This window comes from Lepisosteus platostomus, chromosome 12 (genome assembly GCF_059453375.1).
Source record: "Lepisosteus platostomus isolate fLepPlt1 chromosome 12, fLepPlt1.hap1, whole genome shotgun sequence".
Lineage (NCBI taxonomy): Eukaryota > Metazoa > Chordata > Actinopteri > Semionotiformes > Lepisosteidae > Lepisosteus > Lepisosteus platostomus.
In genome coordinates, this window is record NC_142622.1 from 5,337,618 (window position 1) to 5,359,987 (window position 22,370).

Below are 22,370 nucleotides of genomic sequence, written 5' to 3' on the forward strand. Positions count from 1 at the left end.
AACTTGGGTCATATTCTTTCAAAACCTACAGTTCTGAAACCTAAAAGAATATATGCAGTATCATTTGTAACACTTGCTTTGATGTTCTGTGTTCCGTGTTTTACAACAGCAGCACTTCCTAATACAACAGAACTGATTTCTTATTCTAGGCACAGAAAGATGATGAGCAGGATCAAGAGTGGCCTCTGTTGTGTTGTGGGAAAAGTAATAATAACGTGACCAGACAAAAAATATCATGGTAATGTCACACAAAACTTATTTCACAACAATTAGCTCCTCTTAATATTTCCAAGGTCTATGGTAAAAAAGAGATGAAGGGGGGAGCTGTATAATTCTGTTGCTATTCACAGAAAATCAACGATTCAAACAAAATGTTGAGTAACATTTCATTTTAGTGAGCTGAAAATCACAGTTTATAAGAAGTGTTAATAAAGGTAATCATAAATGACAAATACTTGACTTTATCTACCATGCAATTAATCGTTAGTGACACTGTGCATCATCCACAATGAAGATCATATACTAGCTGTCACAAGTTTATACAGTTCTGACTCACTATAGTGAAAACGTCACTGGCTTATTGTACAACCAATATGTAAACCCCACAAAACAATTTTAAAATTGAATGAAAGAAAAAAACACACAAGGCAAGTTTTACACAATCTTTATTAAGAGTAAAACTTTACTGATACTTTCATTAATTGGCCAGACATCAAACATTACTTACTCCATATAAATTGGGAATGTATCAAGTATAGGCTATGAAAGTGCAAATAGCATTTCAAGGTTAAGTTGCTTTTTACAATATAAAATTTCACCTGGTTTACAAAATAGGTTTGCCAATTTTTAAAGTCATTTGCCATGACAAATTTTAAAATTCAGTACCAAGAAAATACAAATTGAATTTAATGATCTTTTTTCATGCACAGCACACTGTTACACAGAAGTAGACAATGGTTAAACTCCACAACTCAAACAAAGCTTTACAAAAGTCCCACGAAGTTCACTAATTCCATATACAGAACTCTTACACAGCTTCACTTTTGCAAGACAAATTTCAATGCAATACAAATCTTTTTTTTGTAACCGCTCTATTGATCAGGTTACAAATTAGTTCGGTACAGCCACACACCAATTTTGGGAAAGCCCAATTGAGAAAGGTGACAACTTGAGAAATAATCTGTTTGGACTCTGATTTTGCTGTAAAAAATCTCTAACATTATTATTTTCAACGAAATCATCAGGGAGATTCAATTTTAAAGAAATCCCAGCAAGCCAGCTCTTAAATCCTGTTCTGTATTGTAGTGTTCTTTAAGCACTTGAAACTAATCTCAGAGACACAGTCGTGTCCTACTCTTCCGCAGTAAACTTCACTGTTTAGTACGTTTCGCCAAACAAACAAACCTTAGACTGCATGCCTTAACTGAAGTAAAAAAAATAATAATCAAAAGAGAAACAACAAATGGAAAAAAAAAGTTTTCAAATGAAATGTTATAGAGTTAACCGACAGTGACCCACAATGCATTTGGCAATATTATACAGAAAGAGTTATGGAAAAACTCGCGCTATTTTCAGTGCAATAAAAAACTGAAAATATCGAATGAGCTAAAGAGAATCCTAGAATGTATATAAAAATATTTAAAACTGGTGTATCATGGACACTGATATTTTATTGACTGTACCACTGAAAAGATGACAGCAGGAGCTGATTTTCTGTATGCGTGCTCAACAACGTTTTTATGAAGTGTGGCAATAAATTAAACAAGATCACACAAAGGCACAGCGACGGATTGCGTAGAAGAACCGTTTGAAGGTACTGATGCAGCCTGCCTGAGCTGCATGTTCAAATTTCTGCTTGAGCTTTTTGACTTCTAATTACATTGGCATTTTACAGTGCTTAAATTATGGAAAAAAAGGAACTGATTGCACTTCTAATAAAGTGTCTTATTTACTAGTGCACCTGTCGCGCCCATTCCTACTTTAATTTCACTAGCAGCTTCGATTGTTTAGTTCTACAAAAAAAAAAGCTGAGAAACCAGCTTGCATTTTTTAACACATTTTGAATTGTTGGTAGCTATTCATACATTTAAGAATGGGTTAATGAAAATTACTCTGGTTCTCAGCAATGCAGGCATGATTTGCATGTGATTAACCTAGTATTCTCTAACTGATTACAGTTTGGCACCTGTTGGCACAGAATTAGGTAGAACATACTGTACTTATGGAAATGAGACTAGAGCTCCCTGATTGTACTTTGGACATCACTGCCACGAAGAAGCAGTGTTGTTGGTTCCATTTCCATTCCTGCTGTCTCAGCATATTGTCACACTCAACAGCACTTTTTTCAAAGAAAAACAGACTGAGGAGGAGTGTTGCAATGGAGTATATGTCGAAAAAGCACTTCAAATATGTTTATGCATATTCTAAACTATCGCAAATTTGAGTAACAAGCAACTATCTCAAAAATCTGCGAATTTGAATTATTATCATCACAATCCCGTTTAAGACATTGTTTATACAGATGCATTTGTACCGGCTGCACCTGATCGGATGGCGTTTGCCTGTAATTTCATCCTCTTCGATGGGATGGAGCAGGATCTTGTCTCACCGAAATAAAAGTGAGATTCCTTCCCACCTTTGCCCGCCATTTACTTTCGTTAGCGCCGCACAAGGGTTTCCGGGATTCAGCATTCCCCCCCCCACCCCCCGAAAGAGATGAAAAAAACATAGAGCCTCTTGTTTAGTGCTACCAAAGGAACATTGCTGCCACAGTTGCTAGTTTGCCAATCAGAGTGGTTGTTACTTTACAGGTCAGCTACATGTCTGCCAGTTCTCAGACCAGATGAACCTGCTCTTCCCACTCTGGAGAAGAGCTGCTTGGCTGAGGGTTGGGGTTCGAGTCTGTTTCTGGGGAGTCCGTGTCGTGGAGGTACGTGCCGCAGGGCTGTTCCTCGCTGTCCGTCGTGGAGTCCCGCAGGGCTGTGCTCTCCGGGACGATGTCTCCTTCCAGCTGGCTCGGCCTGTCGGGCTCCGTGTCCCTGCCTGCCGGCAGGAGGTCCTGCTGCTGCTCCTCTGGATTCTGCGGCTGCGGGTCTCCAGTTCGGGGCGGCCCAGCCGCCTCACTGCCACTTGGTGGCTGGGCCTCTGTGCCGGCGTCCGGGGAGGCCGAGGGGACCAGCGCGATGCTCTGGGGGTTCATGTCGTGGAACCAGGCCATGATGTTGCCCAGGAGGTTAGCGTTCAGCGAGGGGTCGTGGCTGGCGGAGTCCGTGTCGCTGGAGGAGGAGAAGACCCGGCAGGAAGTCTCCCCGAGGGGCTGCAGGCTGTCGAAGGGCTCTGCAGCGTAGGGGCTGCTGATGTTTCCCAGCCTCATCAGGCTGTCTCCCAGCTCCAGCAGCTCAGAGCTGCTGAGGGAGGCGCGGGGCACCTCCACACTGTGAGCTCCGGGGTCCAGCCTGGAGGGCAGGGAGGTGCCAATCGCCCCCAGGGAGGCCTCGTTACTGAGGAACCCCTGGGGGTCGCCACCCACTGCCAGGCCAGACTCCTGCAAGGACAGCTGGATGGCCAAGAGAATATTGGGATCGTCCTCATCCAGAGAGCTCAGGGCCTGCAACGAGGAGAGCACAAGGCCCTTTAAAACCAGCTTTGTTCTCACTGTGGGAATAACATTTTCTTTCAATGAAAACTGCTAACACTCACACTTCTGCTAATGAGAAGGTTCCGTTTCATTTTTTTTTTTGAGTACCCATGACTTATTTTTCTTTTTCGTACAAGCTAATCGCTGATGAATTAACTTCAAGTGAACTGATCCTCAAAGCAAAATAATTTATTTTTTCATCTCGTCTCCTGGTTTAGTGATGAAAGTTACTTAAAATTATGCATTTTCGATCTGCAACACTGCTGATTTGATAAAACTAACTGTATGACAAACAAATCTGTTGGCAGATCCAAGGTTCATAGCAGGACAAACCCTTGGGATAAGATCTTCCCTTTTAAGCCTAGATAGCAGATATACACTAAAACAATATCCCCAGGAACACTGGTTCATTTGCGATGTGCTGTACAAAAATGTCTTCAAGTTAAATGAAAGTTGTCGTTTGTTTCTGTAAACATTTGAAGAATTACATTCTGTTACACCATACAGTAACATTTAAAAAGACAGGACAATACTTACAGAACACGGTACAGTATGTGCCTGAAATTCAGTTAAGACAACTGCTGGCCACATTCAAAGGGAAACGCACAGCCCAGGGGCACAGCGGTGCCCCCACAGTGGCTGTGGATTGTTCCTGAAACAGAAGCATGCAGCAAAGCAAAGAAAATGGAGAAGGAGAGAAGGCAGAGCAGGGCAGGTACCTGAAGCGAGTCCTGGTTTTCAGAGGGACTGACAGGGGTATAGTCATGAAGCGAAGAGCTTTGCAGAATACTCATAGAAGCTGAACTCACCATGGAGGTGTCATGTCTTCGGCTGCTGTCACCCTGCTGGGCATCTAACAGGGAGCATGCCGAGAAAGCAGCAGTCAGAAAACTCTCGTGTCCCGTAACACAGCCCTCCTCTCTCCCAGCCACATCCAATACCGGTTTACGCAACTCATTCCCGACTCCTGTCGGTGGAGCTGTACAATTACTGTACACCCCTTTAGTGCCCCATTCGCTGGAAAGCCCCAGGGGTGAAAGAGGCAGGAAGACGTTTCAGGCATCCAGGGTGAGAGACAGGAAAAAATGTCTCTGTCCCCATTAAGACAGGAGTCCACTCATCAGGAAGCCCAAGAAAACCCCACCAGTAATTAGGCGAAAAGCAGCGTCACTTTAGCTAAGTGTGTGCATGGTGAGAGTCCTAGCTTTATCGATAAACAAAATCTATCTGCTTAAGTACATCTGTGATTACAAGAGCTGAAATTACACTGAAGTGGGTCGTCTTGCATAGGCTCACGCTATCAGTCGGCAAGCTCTGGGAGCGGTAGTCATCACGCTGAAAGAATTTTAAACCAAATTTAAATTTATTTTCCTAAACTATTACCTGCAATTACAAAGGAGAGCAAGGCATTTCTCTCAGTTATTTGTTTTCTGTTCAGTAGCTAATTGAGCCGAGGATCTTGTCTAGCTGTTTCTTAATAAAAGCCAGGGAATCAGCTTCAACAGTGTAACCGAGCAGCTTGCTCCTTACTCCCACAGCTCTCTGTTCAGTGTTCAGTGTTCTCAGTGTTAAGTGTATGTGTTGAGGAGCACAGGCCTGCATTGTGTACCTAAAGCGCTCTCGCTGGGGTCATCAGGGTCTGGAGTATTACTGCGCAGGCTGTGCATGTCTCCACGCCGTCTCTGCCTGTGTCTCCGTCTGTACTGGAACTCAGCGTACTCCTGCAAAATCCACAGACAGAGGCAAATTCACCCCTCCTGCACCATCGCTCTGCCAGCCAAGCCCTACAACCCGCCACCTGGCCCCAGTCACGGCATCTGGCAGGCTTGTCGACGTGGGCTCACACTGGACCCCACCCGTCCACTCACTGCCAGGACACCGGAGAGAGGCACACACCGGAAAAACAAGACAAGGCAATCCGAGACACGAAGGATGTGGAAAAAAACAAACTGGTCGTAATAGAGGGTCAGCTATGCTTAGCATGCCTGAAGGCCATGATACAATGCATAGCCTAACTTGTTCTTTCAAGGCCTCTCAGTGCCAGTAATGACATGCAGAAAACTTCACTTTATGGCAACAGATTCAATGAGATGCCTAGACAGCATCGCGCTGTTGAACAAGGGAAGGAAAAAGAAAGTTTCTTTGCATCTCTAGTGTTAGCTGAGCCTCATAAAAGCACAACAAACAATAGAGAAAATCTGTAATGAGATGCTTCTTCACATCTTGAACTGTTTCCATATCTAATATAAAGGAGCTGGTTTTCTTGTAGGAAAACTGCAGGCAAGCTGCCCACCTAATTTACAAGAGAGCAGTTTACCCATGAAAAAAATTATTGGCCAAAACTGCTATTATATATATGTGTGTGTCTGTGTGTGCGTGTAGGAGCAGGACTAACTAGAAGTTAATTTTTCTGTTTGCACTAAACAAGCTGCATTTTTTTTCAAGATGGCTTTCAGTATCAGTTCCAGATATTAACTGTATTTTAGCAAAAATCATTTCTAGAATAACTATTTAATGCCTCCTTCTTTCTAAGCTTCATTCTAATATTAGTTAAAAACATTGCAATCTTCAAGGTTTTTTCAGGACTAAAAAAGTCAAGTTTCTCATACATAAAAAACATAACTGAAAGTAAAGGTAGTGAAATGTGCACAAATTCTGTTTAAGAACCAAATAAAGAAGAAAACAGGATTCCAACTGTGTTGCAGGACATGTTGTTTTGGAACAGACACCCTCATTTCATATAATGTGTAAATATGTCAAGAGCCCATTCCATCTGGGCATCGATTTCCACTATCCAAATTCAAGTGCAACAGAACTAAGTTATCTTAGTCAGCTATGAACCTGTTTTATTTGGACAAATGACAGTATATTTTACTGTATATATATTTTATCTCATTATACATGTGTTTCTTATTTCTTACTGGGTTCATGTTGTGTTAAATGTATTGGGTTTTTATGTTTTACCTGCCTGCAAATTTCCAAATTCCCATTTGGGATGAAAAAGTAAACCTTTGCCACAAAATGTTGTCAAGTTTGAGCTGCAAAAGGTTTCTAAGTGTCATACGGGGAGCTTCTCTTTCAATTGATCACATCAATTTCACAAAGAAACTTTTTATACAGTCTAAGAGAAACAATGACAGACAGACGTATACTGCATGTACACACAGGATAAACATAAAGGAGTGACAGTGTTAATAAACAGCATCAAAGCCTAGAGAACTGAATTAGAGCTCTCAGCAGCACAATGATTTAGTATGATAAGACAAGTTATACATTATAGTGAAGACATTCATTTCTGTATCATGTGCCCTGCATTCTCTCTTTTAAAGAACATTTCATCGACCTGATCTATTTTAAAATAAATAAATGAGGTGTTGTGTTCACATTATCAAATATCATTCGCAGTTTTATTCTTTTCAAGCATAGCGTATTCTAAAGTCCTACAGCATATGTTAATATGCAGGCTTTCTGAAACACTGAAGGCCATCCAAAGTATTATCATAAAAATAGAAGCTTTAGAAAACAGCTAAAGCTTTACTACAGTAATAAAAGTTCATTAAGGTCTGACGAAACCTTTCTGGATGTTTGTATGTGATCTGCTGAATCAATTTTCCATTTCAGCTCCCCTGAAGAGATAATGAAGGAGCAACAGATTTTTCTGTCCTATTTGTTGGGCTGTATTTATATTCATCACTAGCATTGTCAAAGAAAATCAATCTAAAAAAATATAAACTCTTCCCAAGTGACACACGCAGTCACTGACAACAAACGATTCAACTAAAAAACTAATTTCCCACAGAAAACTGAACAGCCTTGGCTTGTATTGTTTTCAAATAAATGCAACCAGAATGAAACATGACAAAAAGTCACCAGGGGGCTATGAAAACAAGAGGAAGAGGGTGGCAAAGCTAAATTAGGGTTTAAATTTATTTATCCTTAGTGTCAGCTTTTTGGTATTGCCAATTTATAATCCTGGATAATGGGGTCTAAAGGCATGCGTGACAAAAGGATTGCAGCTCTGTCATTCTCCTATTCATTTATTCTGCATTTTCAACTGTGAGATTGTTGAAATCGTTTTAAACTGGTAGCTAAGGCAAAGCATGCATAAGGTATTAGAGAAGTGGGGTCACTAACAGTGTCATTGATCTTAATACAAAGGTTACAAGAACACATTCTTCGAGAAAAAGACACCTTTGCCAGGGCACTAGAGAAAAAAGACAGGCAAAGTCAGATAATATAGGAACATTCAAATGAATTTACAAGGGCTCAGATTGTATCCAAATGTCAGTCAACCAAGAAAGCAGAGACCCCGAAACAGGAACAACTAATGACTTCCACAAGAGAATAAATCTCATTTAAGCCAAATGATCTCAACTTAAGGCTGCTCATACTAAGACAGCAAGAAAAAGAAATGCAAAGAAACAAAAGGAACCGGTGAGATTTGCATTAAAACCTACCCCAAAGTGGTTACGGAGTTTATCGAAACTGGGCAGAGTACTCACGAAAGCCCTTTCAACACCATTCATCAAGCATGCCTTTAACATCCGCCTGGAACAAGGTCTCACTGGACAGTAGTGCAGAGCAGCAGACTGATCCCAGGAGCCAAAGTCAATAAAATATGAAAACTTTCATTCCAACTACATTGCTGTTGTGTGGTTTAGGATGGAGAAAAGGGTAATTAAAAACACAAAGATGATAAAAATGGGATAAAAAGCACCCCAGTGTTTTAACTAATAATAATTAGAATGATAATAAAAAAAAATACTTTTTCTTTGTATGAAAATGTTCATGGTCGCTTCTGTAATACCTGCTGCTGGCCTCCTGAATTTTGACAGTTCTCTCTTTGATCATTCCCTCCAAGAACTGATTGATTCCTCAGGATCTTTAGATTAGAACAGAATAACACTTGAGTGACCTTCCTGCATCACAGCTGTTAGGCATCTGAAACATTCGCTTACTGAAAGCAAGTTACTCACATGCTCTATGTCTACTGATGAACTGAACAACATGAACTATATGAAACACAACCTTCATACTACAGATAAAACAACAACTCCTGAACAAATGGTTACCTCTGGAGACGCAAAACCTAAGTATTCCCAGTCCCAGGTTCCACCTGCAAAACTGTAAACAGAAAACAAAATATTGCACGCACTGATTTTTAACTGGGAAAAGAATCTGACATTCAAGTTTCAAAAGATATATATTATGACAATACTTACCTATTTGTTTATAACACAGCAGAGAGAGAGAGTTCTGCCCATAACCCATTAAAAGAATGCAAGTACAAGCCTTTTGATCAAAGAACTGCTTCTATTATAACACTATTTGGTTGTGGCTATCAGATTTTTCACTGGCGCTGAAGGAAGGCTTTCAGAGCTATGACAGTGTTGTTAGTAATGTATTCCACGCAGTCTTGAGAGACATGACAACAGCTGCCCCAGGAAAGCAGACAAAACGACTGACGAAAGATCGATATTATCTCAGAGGCTTTCCTCCCACAGGACAAGTGTCTCACAGAGCTGTAACAGTAGAGACCTAGCCTAATCAAAGCACAGTGAGAAATACAGGACATCTAATACTGTTATTGGTAAATGAATAAAAACATCGACTAGGTAACTAATTCCTCTACAAAACGCCAATTCCAAATCACCAGTAACTAAATTATTTTCCCGCCTAACATTTTAGGCTTCGTTAATTTTAATTTGGATTAAAATGGTGCATACAGTTCACAAATGAGCTACAGTATAAAGTGCTTTACTTTACATACATCTGAACTACTTCATCAAAATACTGTATAATTTAAGAGAGCAGCCAAAAGCTTATTTTAATGAGCGAAATTAAACTGGAAAAGACACTTTTAAAAGGGTCAGCACCACCAGAGCCTCGCAGAAAGCCCTTAATTAGTCTCGCTGCACAGGGAGGTCTGGGCTGCGCCGGGAGGAGAAACGGACACCTGACCTGCGGCGGGGGGCCTCTGGGGAGTCATTGGGGGCCACCCCCCGGGCCACCGAGGCCAGGAACTCCTGCCTCTTCTGCTGAACGAGGCAAGCTGCCCGGATGATTTTGTGGCGGGGGGTGCGGAGGTAAGGCCGGTTAACTTTCTGCGCGAGGTCTTCCGTCACCATCTCCAGGTCCGTCTGGGGGCGGAGGGGGGGGGAAGAGACCAGAGGGGGTCAGTGCCTGCTCTCCACCACCCTGCGCGGCCGTGGGACCCGTCGTTTTTTAATCACGCCGCCCAGCTCCCGCGATCTATTTTTTTTTCTAATAATGGCCGCCTGCCCCCGGGCCTCCCCAATCTCTCACACAAAAACGGCCGCGCTTCCTCACCTGCATAAGTTCGAAGATTTCTTTCTTTGTGCTTTTGGGTTCCAGAAAGAATCCGTAAGGATAAGAACACTTGAGGATGCGTCGAGTCTTCAGGAGCTCATGCACCGCATCTTCAATGAAGGTGGTGTCAGGGGGGCCCCCCTCCCCTATGGAGAGGTGAACGGTACTATTACAGGTGTGTGGCAGTGTCCAGCTCACCTCACAGTCTGCCGAGTGCGGACAATACCACCGCTTTTCCATGCATGAAACTCAGGTAAATTATCAAACACTGTTTCCTTAAAGGTGACAATACAGCACCAAGTAGGCCCCTTGGCCTAATATTGGGGCACAGGAGTTGCCCAAGATTAATTTTAGCCAACTCCAGCCCAAAACCCTGGCACCAGCCTGGATGAGATGACACTACAAAAGTGCCGTAAAAAACATGAGCCGTCACCCTGTCCTGCGCTTCCTACACAGTGAGCCTGGAGCCCAAGTCAGCTTGGGTCTTGAGTCACACAGGTGACTGACAGCACTGATATGGCCACCGATTCAGAGGTCTCCAATCTATGGCGGGGCTTGTTAGCGTGCCGTTTGTCAGAGAGCAATCGGAACAGGGATGATCAAATGTACTATTTTATCAGCAAGGACACTTCTGCTTGTAAAAGTGGTACCAGGTTAGGCCAGGCATTACAAAAACCAGACAAGCAGCGATCAACAGTTAGCATACCTCTTAAGCCAACAGTCTGACCACAGCCAGGAAAGGGCTTAGACCCTAAAACCAATCAATCCAGCCCGGATCAAGTTATTTTGCTCAATAACTTACGCCCTTTCAAGGCTCTGCTGAGCTGTTCCATCTTTTCTTTGGCTGTTTTCAGGAGACGCTGTTCCAGCTGGACGAGGATCACAGGAAAAAAGGGACCAGTTAATTACAGCTTTTACATTATTCCGGATAATGTGATCCAGTTACTGTGAGGCTTGGATCTTTCTCTGCCACCTACCTGGTAACTGTGCTCATGGTTCTTATATCTTGTATAGTAGTGCATAAAACGGTCAAGTTCCTGGAAGGTCTTGTGCTTCTTCTCAGCCTGGAACACAAAAACCCTTCAGCTACGACCATCTCCCTTGCGTGTGACAGCACACACAGGAATTCAGACACTTTTACTGGGGGCAGCAGAATAACACTTAGCGCTTGTTTCTTGTACAGTGTTACACCATCATGCAAAATCTTAAGTTGTCAATAGTTATTTGCTAACATTCAATTTTGGTGCTCTTTATTTTCACACAAGAGCATAAAAATCTCTTTAAGACAAAATGCACATATAGAGCAAAATAACATATATGCACTGCTATAAACTGGGTGTCACAGTTAAATATTTTAAGGCTTGGTTCTGAAAAAATGAAAATCTTTCTCCCCAACTTTGGTGTGAAATTGCCGAAGCAGTGATATTGCTAGTATATCTGCATGAAAAGCCAAAATACCCAACCGCGTGCAATAGCTGATAACAGAGCTCATGTAACATGTAACAGTCTTTGGGGAATAAGTTACAAAAACATTTACTTTGTCAATTACTTTACACACAGTGGATCGTTTATGTTCTTGTGCTGTCCTTCTGGAGACACTTAAGTTTGACATTTCGAATTTAACAGATGAGACTAAGACAACCACAAGCAATAAAACAAGACAGTAACTGTGGAATGCAAGTTAAATGCGGTATCGCTTGTTCTGTTCTTGTTTAAAACTGAGAATAGAAGGAACTTCTCTCGAGTATGGAACAAACTATCCTGCCACGCTGTTGAGGCTTTGAGAAACCCAGATCGATTAGTTACAGCTACAGCCCAGGCAGATGAGCAGCTCCCCCTCATGACCTTCCTTATGTTTCCTGGCTAACCACAGCCCGCAGTGTACGACTCAATGTCTGCAGAATGAGGGAGTGCAGGTGTCCGACCTCCACAGTCATCTCCTTGGACTGCTCCTCCACCTGCTGGATGACCTCGTAGCGCGTGCAGCGGTAGTATCCGCCCGTGGAAGAGCTGTGCTTCTTCCACTCTTCAAGGCAGATCCAACAGAAGTCATACTTGCACTGCAAACAACAAGAAGTCACTCAGGGTTACAGCCCAACACTAAGCCACCCTAAGACCTTCCTCAGATCTCTCTGCATAGAGCAAACTAGTGGTTCCCAGTCCTAGTCCTGGAGCCCTCATTCCAGCCCTCCTTCATCAGACCATCGAAGCTGTGCTGGAGCTAAGAAGTTGCTTCGCTGGAATACTTGCATTTTGTCTCCCGTCACAAGATTGGAATTTAACCTCACATGTTTAAGAGCTGGGGAAAATCAGTTCAGGTTAACCTTATTATTATGAAGTCAATTATGATGAAGGGCTTGACTGTGAGGGCTCGTCTGGAACAAAAATCAAATGGGGTGTGGGGCACCAGGATTGGGAACTACTGGGATAAACGGAACAAACCGCCCCCATCTATCAGATTGTAAGGAAGGATGGTGTGTGGTTGGTGTACACGAGAAGGGGAAATCTCTTCTAAAAAAGACATGTTCAGAAATTAATGCCCTTGAATATGATGTCCACTATCCCTATAAGTTACAGGTAACTATAGAAAGGCAGACCAGCTGAAACCCTACTGAGGTGTAATTAATCAATATTCTATATTCCTGTCTATTGTTGTGAATGTTTCTCTCAGATTGTACTATACTGCATCTGTAAAAACAAAGTCCCAACTTGTTTCTAACAAACAGGACAAAAGGTTCATTTTGAAAATAGCCAATAGCCAAATACTGGGTGTTTCTGAGCAATATGAACAGCCTCTCCTTTTCCAGATAGATCAGAACAAGATCAAGAGCACCCCACTACTGCTCTCTTCACTTAATCCTTCCCCTTTGTGGAAGCTAGCTAAAATGCCTCTCATAGATCAAGCCAATATTTTTTTACAGTATTGCATTAGTACTGCATTAAGTGAGCAGGATTACTGCAGGCCAGTCTGAGCTGCATTCTCTATCGAACAATACTGACACAAATATAAATTCATTTTATATAGAGCCTAAGTCTATCTGACAGTCAGCTTTCTGTAATGAAACCCATTCCCTGGCAATTGTCTGGCCAGGACATTGCGTGAAGCCTCCATTAAGTAAATCATGGTGAGACCAGAGCTCTTTCTTTTCATTTCAATCAAAAACCTGGCTCTGATACTCGAGTGTCAAGATTAAAGATGAAAAATGATGGGACTGCTAACCTCCCTCGGAGCAGGACTGTACACAAAGCAAACTCTAGGAAATGAATAAACAGGCAGCACAAAAAGACACTTCCAGACAGAAGCCAGCAAGGCTCCAAAACATGGAATTGGTCTTGTGTGTGCGCTTGTTATAGTACGTCTTTGCATTATTTCACTCTCAAATAAACTAGGAGGTACTTTCTCTGTTTCAAGGAGGGACAACGGTAACAGAAAACATCTTGAAAAAACAAACAAAACTCCACTTTTCAGTGATTAAGTGGACAGTTGATTTCAGTGCCATATATGCTTAAGACACTGCATAAACACAAGAAAAGCCCTCAATCTACAAAGCACATCTCAGGCATTCCACATGCTGCTTTCTTACAAGCTCCACTCCTTTCGACTGTGATGTTTTACGCCATAACTTTCATCTGCTAAAACCATTACTAGTTTAATTTACCACAGTATTTCAAATCTGATTCCAACCGTCATCCTGGCTGTGAGCTGGAAATGTGACAGTCGCCATATGGCTGATCCCTTCCTGCTCTCAGGAGCGTCTAATGCCGATTTACAGCAAGGCAGCCCATGAAATAGCAGGGAGCTGGTGGGAACGAAGCGAAGTGCTCCGAGTTCGGAGCACGTGTGTGTTCGAGCGCACGCTCTGCAGAGCACCTTGGCACACTGCATGTGATTGCAGCCCTCGTTCTTCTGGATGGGCGACTTGCAGTTGGCGCAGGGCTTGGAGTTGGTGAGCAACCACAAGCAGTTGGCTGCGTCTTCGTACGCCTCGCTCACGCCGACGACTTCCCAGGGAGAGAAGAAACAAAATTAGAACTGCTGGCCACGCCGGGGGCAGCCGAAAAAGAGGACTGCTTCAGCGAGACGGCAGGCTGCGCTCGCAGGGTGAGACGCCTCACTTGGCTGCTCGTGAGCCACCGTACAGCTGGAAAGGGGTTCCGGCTGAACAAAACAGTGAAGACTGGCTCGCCGAACAGAATATTTGTTATAGGGAAATTCAGAGAGCTCCACCGCGCTCAAAATGGTCAAGCTCTATGCTCCTTTGAAAGGGTTTGTAGGGACATAAGACTTGTAAAGCAGGATTAATTCAGAAACAACATCATGGATGTTGGCCAATCAGATTTAATGTAGCCAACACAAAGCCCTCACTATCACCATAAAAAATGGGGTGAGAAAGACACAATTGGATTTGCTTATATGACGTATTCTACTCAAAGGGAGCTGCGCAGGCTGCTGACCTTAACCGCAAGGACGCAATGACACCTGTCAACATGCACTCACGTTCTTCAGGTTTCATCTCCGAGACCTTCTGGAGCCACATCTTCCACGTTTGGCAATCGCACGGTTCGTGAGCTTCTCCCAGGCACTCCCTGAAGGAAAGACACAGATGTCACGACCACAGCTCTGGATTCTTTCATCAAGTCAATCTAAGCTCAATCAAAACCAGAGTGCCATCCTTGAAGCAGCATTTTAAAGCACAGAGTTGCAGTCATTTACACTCTTAAATCAAACACAACTCTTAGCACAGATATGCAACGTTAGATATACTGCAGAAAAGAACAGACCATCTGGTTTTCTTCCACCTCATAGTGCCTTTTGTGTAGTTACAAGATGACCTAAGATCATGTTCAAGTTTGAACGCGTGATTCACTGCTGGAGCAGTATGGTGTCCTGCAGTTTTTATCTACATTTACCCTCAGGTCCACTGCATTAGTTGTTGGAATACAGATATATCTGAAGTCAGACTGCAGTGCTGTGACTGGAGCAACTTTCAATAGCCTTGATGGTGAAATATTTCTCTCTAGAGATGAGATGAAACAACAGTTACCTAACACCGATGGCGTGCAAATATTTTCTCACTTAAATTTTCAAGTCCACACTTCTTCAGAGCGCATGATTAACTTTGTCATGGTGGGGAAACACACTCCCACACTCCATAACTGCACAGAAAACTGAGCAACAGCTTTCCAGCTCTGCTGGAAGGTCTTTTGACCCTTTACTAAGGTACCGCAGGTGCCCTGCTAGGACAAACCCAAGCAGAGCTGCTTTTGCAGAAGTGTTGTGCACATGAACAGAGCATGAACACGACAGCAGGCTGGACGCAGCAGGGCAGCAGATCGTGATGTTGAGCTGGGCTGACACGGGGCGCCTGCGGGCAGATCGAGGCCTCGGCCTGCCTCTGGCCTGCCCCGGGGTTAGCGAAGGGGGAGAGAGGAGGAGGACCTTAGGCCTGTCACAGCCTATCCCTCATTACGAATGACACTGACACAGGCTCCAGGAGGTGGAGAAGCCCTCGGCTGTTTTAGCTCTTGGTTTTACTAGGATGCAATTTAATTATTTTTCCAAGAATTTACACAAGGGCTTTAACACCTCTAGCAGGCATGCATTGCTACACCTTTACGTATGATGAAAAAAAACTATTTTTTTTCCACATGCTTGTGTCTAACAGCAGAACTACGACTGCAATTTGGTTATTTAAAATTTATAGCAGATTCTTTGACAGCTTTTTTTGTTACTCCTTGTAGCATTCGCGAAAGCATTGTAATACGCCAACTTTCTGCTTGGTTTCCTAAACAATGTCGTAGAAAATGGCAATTTCTCTGCAAACCACCAAGCACAGTTCCAGTTTAACTGGAAGGGAAATTTCTGTAAATTGCCACACACACAGGTAAAGATCACCACAGGCCCAGAGGAGAGAAGGATCTGCACACAGAACAGCAGAACCTGCATTTCTGGATACAAGTCTTCAGAGTAGAAAAGCCACTTATCAGCCTGTCTGACAGATTTTTTTAATAGTATTCAAACAGAGGAATCTGATAAGACTCTTAATGAATCCAGATAGTTATAATTCCAGTTACGTATGTACATGGAACATCAGTTTCTGTAACAGACAACACCAACACTGAAGTAGTTCAAGTAGGCAGCTGTGTCAGCATGCGAAGGCTGCAAAGGGACAGGTAAAAGGTGCTACACCTGAAGAAGGCTCCACAGCCGAAACATTGTGTTTCTTTTCTTCTCTTTCTAGCATGGAATAAACCTTTACTTGTTCCTCCACTCCAATACTGGCCCTGTGTGAGTTAACTACGTCCACCGGAAGGCGCTTGCTGGCCATTCCGTCCAGCTGCGGCCGAAAGTCCACCTGGATTCTCACTGACCAGCAGAAGAGGTGGCCTTTGCCGCAGTCCACAGCTGGGGCTCGCAGGAGGGGGAAGCTGAGCGAGTCCGAGCCGGAGGCAGCCGGGCCTTGTCTGGAGAGCCGCACCGCCCGCTCGCAGCCCGGCGTGGGGCACCACCGGATCGCGGGGTTGTTCTCGACGAACGCCTGAAACCAGACGGGGAGGGGTCAGCCGCTAGAGGAGAGGGCGACGGCTAACGAGCCCTGTGAAGAATAACCCGCCCAGTCACGGCGATATACAATGTGGGACAATGAACACACTGCGTTCACAGGATTTTGTTCACGGATGTAACTCAAATTCTACAGCTTACAAAACTGTGTTGACATAGTAGTACATCAACTAAACTCAGTACTACATTGTACTGAGTACTAAAATTGCTATTGTGTTAGGACTGGGCTGATTCATTATTAAAGATTTGCATCTCCAGTTATTTTAATATTTTATATAGGAGAATAAGAAAAAAAAGTTCCCCCCCCCCCCCACTCTTGCCTTACAGTGTTCATGCTGTATAGCCTGTTTCATTTCGCTTTTAAATAATTCACATTACGTGTACTCTGTAAAAGATGCAAGGTGAAGTTTCGAGCCTCAGACAGCTGAGAGGAGCGAGAGAGTCTGTGAGTGGAGATGAGAAGAGGGGAAGGAGTGAGTGATATTAAAGGGACTGTAACTCTGGTTCTGTGTTACTGCCCCTGACAGTGAAGTCAATTCTCTTCCATCGCCCCGTAAAAGACGATAATCAGAAATTCTCTTTACCCAAAAAAGATCATTCCAAATCATTTATAAAAACCATTTAAATAAACTACGTTTCATCCCGACTGATGAAAGGTTTATTTTGTAAAAGTAGGATTACCCAGCTGTTATTCTGCTATTCTCTTCTCTTAGCAGTTATATAGAGGGGAACATAGGTCTACCGCACATTTCAATACAATTGGATGAGATAAAAAGGGCCGTTACAGTCACCATGGATGAGCAAACCCTGTAATACTATATCATTAGTTTTCTGGCCATGGCACGTTTCCCAGAAAGCACCCTCTAGCAAGACGAGCTTCGGGGAAAATAACTAGCTGCGATCTTTGGAGAGAATACAGGGCAGGAGTTGAACACGAGCTGGCGGTGGCAGGGGGAGGCCACTACCCCACTGGCAGGCAGCTGAGGCGCAGCAGGAGAAAATGACAGCGCCGACAGAGCAGTGCGCCGGCAAACCAAATTCAGATCATCGCTGACATCCGCCATGTAACTACAGCTCTGGATGTCAAAGACGGAAGATTTCTTTTTCTGTCAGCACACAAGCCCAGGCATTTTTACATCTGTTTTAATCGATTAATTCAGTGTAGCACGTGGATTTTTTATTCCTTGTGGAGTGAGTAGCATCTTTCTTTTTATTTTTCTGAAGTGACATCTGTACCTTAATGTCGAATTGCAGATAGCGTTTATCCATCTCCCTCGAGACCACACTCTCTATGACGTCCACAGGAACCAGCTGGAAACAGTCATAGGCCGGGCAAAAGATATTGTGGGCTTCTCCTTCCTGAATCTTCATGTTCAAGAATCTGACAGGAACAAGATGGAGAGTCACAAGGACAAACACACAGTTTTACTCCCTCTATTTCACCGGGCGGCTTCAGATTGCTATCAAAAACCTGATAGCAATCAGTAATCTCCACAGAGCACTATAGGAGATTTTGTTATTTAACAGACAATCTTTAAGCACTGCTTCATGGAGATAAAAATGTTGACCTTCACAGAAAACACAGAAGGGAATTACTTTAAATGTGATAGGAACCTACAATCTTAATATAACTTTAACTGCTCTTGTTGGGATTCAATAATTCTAATTTTTACTTCGGTGTAGAGGATAAACAGAGCAGAGCAGCTGCCAGGCATGTGAAATAGACACCCACCCTTCCCAGCATGCTCTGCAGAACTCGTGTCCACAAGACATGTCCACTGGGTCTTCGAACACAGAGATTGTGCACATGCAAATACCACACTAGGAGAAATGGAAAAAAAAGTAATGAGAAAAACAGCCATGACTTTCACATCTTTTCAACAAGCCTGCCCAGACCAACATCTTTTTTACCACTGAAACCACGGAACTCTGATCCTCTGTAAAAAGGATTGCAAAACAGCAATAACAGCTGAGTGCTGCAAGCACTCACGTTAAAGAAGAGGCACATAATACAGATCCAGCCTGAGAGGAAAATCGGTTTTCATGAGGCTAGTACAAAGAGTTATGTGCTGCTACAGTGAGGCAAGTCAAACACAAAATCTCTTAAAACTGAGGCTTTTCCTGTATTACGGCATGATAATACTTTACATATAAAGACTGCAGACTCAACTTGTCATCACATACCGTGACCTCCAATTCACAGCTAAAGCAATATCTGCACACATTCGTTTAAGCATTACTATTTGGAGACATACATGATACATAAATATACATGTTTCTTCAATTTGTTTTTAAATAAATGAAACAAGGTCTGTGAAAAACATGGCTGTGGAAGATGACATAAAAGGAAAATGACAAAGTTATATCAAATTTGAGATCATTTAGGCAAATGAGTGCACATCATGACAATTCACACAGAGAACGGGATTCTTCAGAGACTCTTTAATAGTTTGTATTTCTTAAGAACTGAAAAAACTCTTCTGATATTTTCAAATTTCTATTTTTATTCCAGATCCTACAATCTGCATTAAACTGTGTAGGAACTGGAGAGATTTAAATATATTTTGAAAACACAAAAGGAAACTAACCAATACTTGTTTCACATTCACGTGCTTTACCTTAAGGAGACAATTTTATAAGGTATTGAAACCCAGTTTCTCAAGTTAGCTAACCCACCAAAAGTCTTCATTAACACTGGCCATGATTACATGAGAGTTCAAATTGCAACAAGTTAACAACATCACATGAGCATACTTCAACAAACAACTTCAGTTGTTTATTTGGAAAAAAGCATATTACTGAGCCAATGTCTGAAAGTTACCATCTGCTCCACGACCACCTGCCTTCTGTAAATATTCTGTAAATATTCTCAGCAGAATAATAGATGACACCTTTAGAAGCATTAGTTCTGTGGCAGTGAGCCTTGATGATGCACATTTCCACTACTGTACAATTTGTACAAACATACAATCAAGCCATTTAAAAGCACTACATGCATTTGGTCAGCTATGCAGCAGAACTGATCAGTACGGAAATTATTCTGCCTGTCAAAAGGATGTCACCCAGGGGCTGTTTCCTGTCATAAGGATGTGTAAAATGTCACGGAATAGCAGTCTCACAGACACTTATCTACAAATTGTGGATGCAATGATGTTTCAGCGCATAGACTGACTGAACAATACAAATATATTTCGAAAAAAAGAATTCATTGTTTTCTGCCAGCGCTAAGGCTGAAACTGTGAAAGGACTGATTGTGCTGAAATCCAGTGACCTTTTAAGTAACTCTTCAAAGAAGTTCAGCTCTAAAGACAAGAGCAGTCTTTTCATTCACCGCACAAAAACATATTGTAAAATATTCACACTCAGCAGATATCCTTGAATGCCCTTATGGTATTATATACAATGCCATGATATATTAAATTCATGATTTAGCATTTATGCTTGTATACACTGTCTCTGGCTGAAACGAACATTTCAGGAAACTGGTAGAGCAAGTCAAAGCAAAGACCTCCTCCATTTCACTTGCCTGGGAAGGCCCAGAAAGTGAACATTAGTTTTATCCAGGGAATCGTGTTTTTTGCATCTGTGTGCATGTTTGTTTGCATTTGGGAGGCGGGGGGGTTAATCAATACGGGGTAATTAGGCTTCACAAGGCAACATTGCAAACATGGCTTCAAGGAAGAAGTCAACATTGTTATGATACATAACAGGCAGGTGTCACAAGAATAATCTAATAACAATTCCTTACTTCCATAGCTCTTTCCTGGAAACTCCATTCAAAGGACCCCCCTCCACCACCACCAATGTGCAGCCCCACCTGGATGATGTGACGGCAGCCATAGTGCGCCAGAACGCTCACCACACACCGGCTCTCAGTGGGGAGGAGAGCAGAGTAATGAAGCCAATTCAGAGATGGGGATTATTAGGTGGCCATGATTGGTAAGGGCCAACTGAAAATTTGGCAAGGACACCGGGGTAAAACCCCTACTCATTTCAAGAAACCAGCTTGGATTTTTGATGACCACAGAGAGTCAGGACCCCGGTTTTAGGTCTCACCTGAAGGACGGCGCCTTTTTACAGTTTGGTGTCCTCCGTCACTCTACTGGGGCATTAGGACCCACACAGAACCCCCTACTGGCCCCACTAACACCTCTTCCAGCAGCAACCTTAGTTTTTCTGCAGGAGGTCTCCCATCCCAGGTACTGACCAGGCTCACACCTGCTGAGCTCCAGCGGGCTGCCAGTGGTGAGCTGCAGGGGTGATATGGCTGCCGGCTACTACAATGGGAACAAAGGCTTCATTTCTATACCAGGACGAGTGGATGGTGCAGAACGAACTCTTACCAGAGGCATGTCCTCGTCCCCGGGAGACAGGCTAATTTCGTCAGGAGACGTGACGGAGGAACGGGTAGTCCGGGGAGTGCGTGGGGACGGCAGGGTGTCCCACGCGTTATACCCACTGGGAGGGGGGATGGGCATCTGCACTCCTGAGCGCTGGCAGCAGTCCTCAGCATTGGACATCCATGCTTCTAACAACTTCTCCCTGTCCCAGTCTGTCAAAGAGGAGAAGGGTGACATGGAGTTAGCGCCGCAATTACTTTAGCACTGCACTGACCCGGCTCCCACAACTGCACGCTCCAGAAACAACGACAAAGGAGGAAAAGCAAGGGGCTGAAGAGGTATTCAGCCCCTTGTTTAGAGCACATGCTAGTGCTGATGAAATAAAGGTTCTCTCTAGACTCCACAATTGTTTGTAAGGCAGATGGCATGGGTTAGAGAGACCATACAAGTGGTAGTAAGTAACACACAAGGTAGTAAAACCGAAATGTTGTTTCCTTACAGCCCACTGCCCTAGAAACTAGAACTAGAACTAGAAAGGTAGCTGTGCATCATGTGTGCATTTCTAAATTAAATTACATTTCCAACAGTTAAAATTGGATCTCAGCGGCACTTCTTCAGATCCCAGTTCTGTGCCCAACCAGAACCACTTGTTCACCAGAACAATTCTTTCACTTGTTGACAGGCCAGAGGTTTAGCTGTCAGCCTGCTTTAGCCTCTGATTTGCACTGTGCACTGTCTGTAACTCAGAATGCAGAGAAAGAGTTTTTTAGTCATCCACACTTGGCAAAATATTGCCACCTTTCTCGTGTGCAGACTGACTCTTTGTCACACTGAAGCTGTTTAGTCTCTCTGCTCTGCTGTTGTTTCAAAAACATGTGAATGTTAATCTGCATCTAAATTAATTCTCTCCTTGCGGCTAAAGAGACTAGCCAAGCAGGAAACACTGGAAGGAATTACTGAAGTCCCAGGATGAATATAACCTCTGTCTTTTTCATGGCCGATTTTCACATGCAGCACAGATCACTAACGCACTACAAAGCCTTTTGTTTGTAGAATGGAGCAAATGATCAATTTTAGATGGCATGTAAGTGTGCCCAGCAGGGGATGTTCACAAAGAAACCAGAGAGTGCCTGCACAGAAGCGGGGCAGGGAAAGCAAAGAGGCGTTTGACAGCTCGATTTAATTACAGTTTATACATCCACAAAAATCCGCTCTCCGGCACTGCCTGGGTCATCGAACAGCATCAACAGTCATTTTGGTTAATTAAAAAAGTGTCGCTAATTCAACAACAAGCGAATTCAAAGGCAATACATTGTTCTACTGTGTTGCGGGGTGTGAAGCAGTGAAAGAGCCCTAGGCCTGGTCAACACAGCCCACACCCACTCATCAGCCTCTTTTCTGTGCATAAACAATATCACTGATCTCAGCAAGAAACTTCCTCACAGCCCACACCTTAAGAGCACATCTTCAACATTACCTTCATGGCACACATTAATAGCAC

At 43.2% G+C, this 22,370-nt stretch overlaps 1 protein-coding gene across 4 annotated transcripts in view; it reads right to left on the reverse strand.

The window, feature by feature from the left end:
- Window positions 1–648: 648 nt before the first annotated feature.
- The window catches only part of LOC148650923 (ankyrin repeat and IBR domain-containing protein 1-like), a 70,893-nt gene continuing 49,171 nt past the window's right edge, over window positions 649–22,370 (reverse strand). For 2 of the 4 annotated variants that reach the window (XM_088600559.1, XM_088600560.1), the window contains exons 6-21: window positions 20,873–21,081; window positions 18,262–18,350; window positions 17,766–17,910; window positions 16,340–16,506; window positions 14,466–14,554; window positions 13,839–13,969; window positions 11,893–12,027; window positions 10,945–11,031; window positions 10,770–10,836; window positions 9,968–10,113; window positions 9,599–9,777; window positions 8,710–8,761; window positions 8,445–8,519; window positions 5,247–5,358; window positions 4,357–4,490; window positions 649–3,607 (exon numbers count right to left, since the gene is read on the reverse strand). In XM_088600559.1, the coding sequence (XP_088456685.1) occupies window positions 2,834–3,607; window positions 4,357–4,490; window positions 5,247–5,358; window positions 8,445–8,519; window positions 8,710–8,761; window positions 9,599–9,777; window positions 9,968–10,113; window positions 10,770–10,836; window positions 10,945–11,031; window positions 11,893–12,027; window positions 13,839–13,969; window positions 14,466–14,554; window positions 16,340–16,506; window positions 17,766–17,910; window positions 18,262–18,350; window positions 20,873–21,081 (2,591 nt within the window). In that variant the 3' untranslated portion in view covers window positions 649–2,833. The remainder of the gene's footprint in view (window positions 3,608–4,356; window positions 4,491–5,246; window positions 5,359–8,444; window positions 8,520–8,709; window positions 8,762–9,598; window positions 9,778–9,967; window positions 10,114–10,769; window positions 10,837–10,944; window positions 11,032–11,892; window positions 12,028–13,838; window positions 13,970–14,465; window positions 14,555–16,339; window positions 16,507–17,765; window positions 17,911–18,261; window positions 18,351–20,872; window positions 21,082–22,370) is intronic. The other 2 variants (XM_088600562.1, XM_088600561.1) reach the window with 2 other exon arrangements.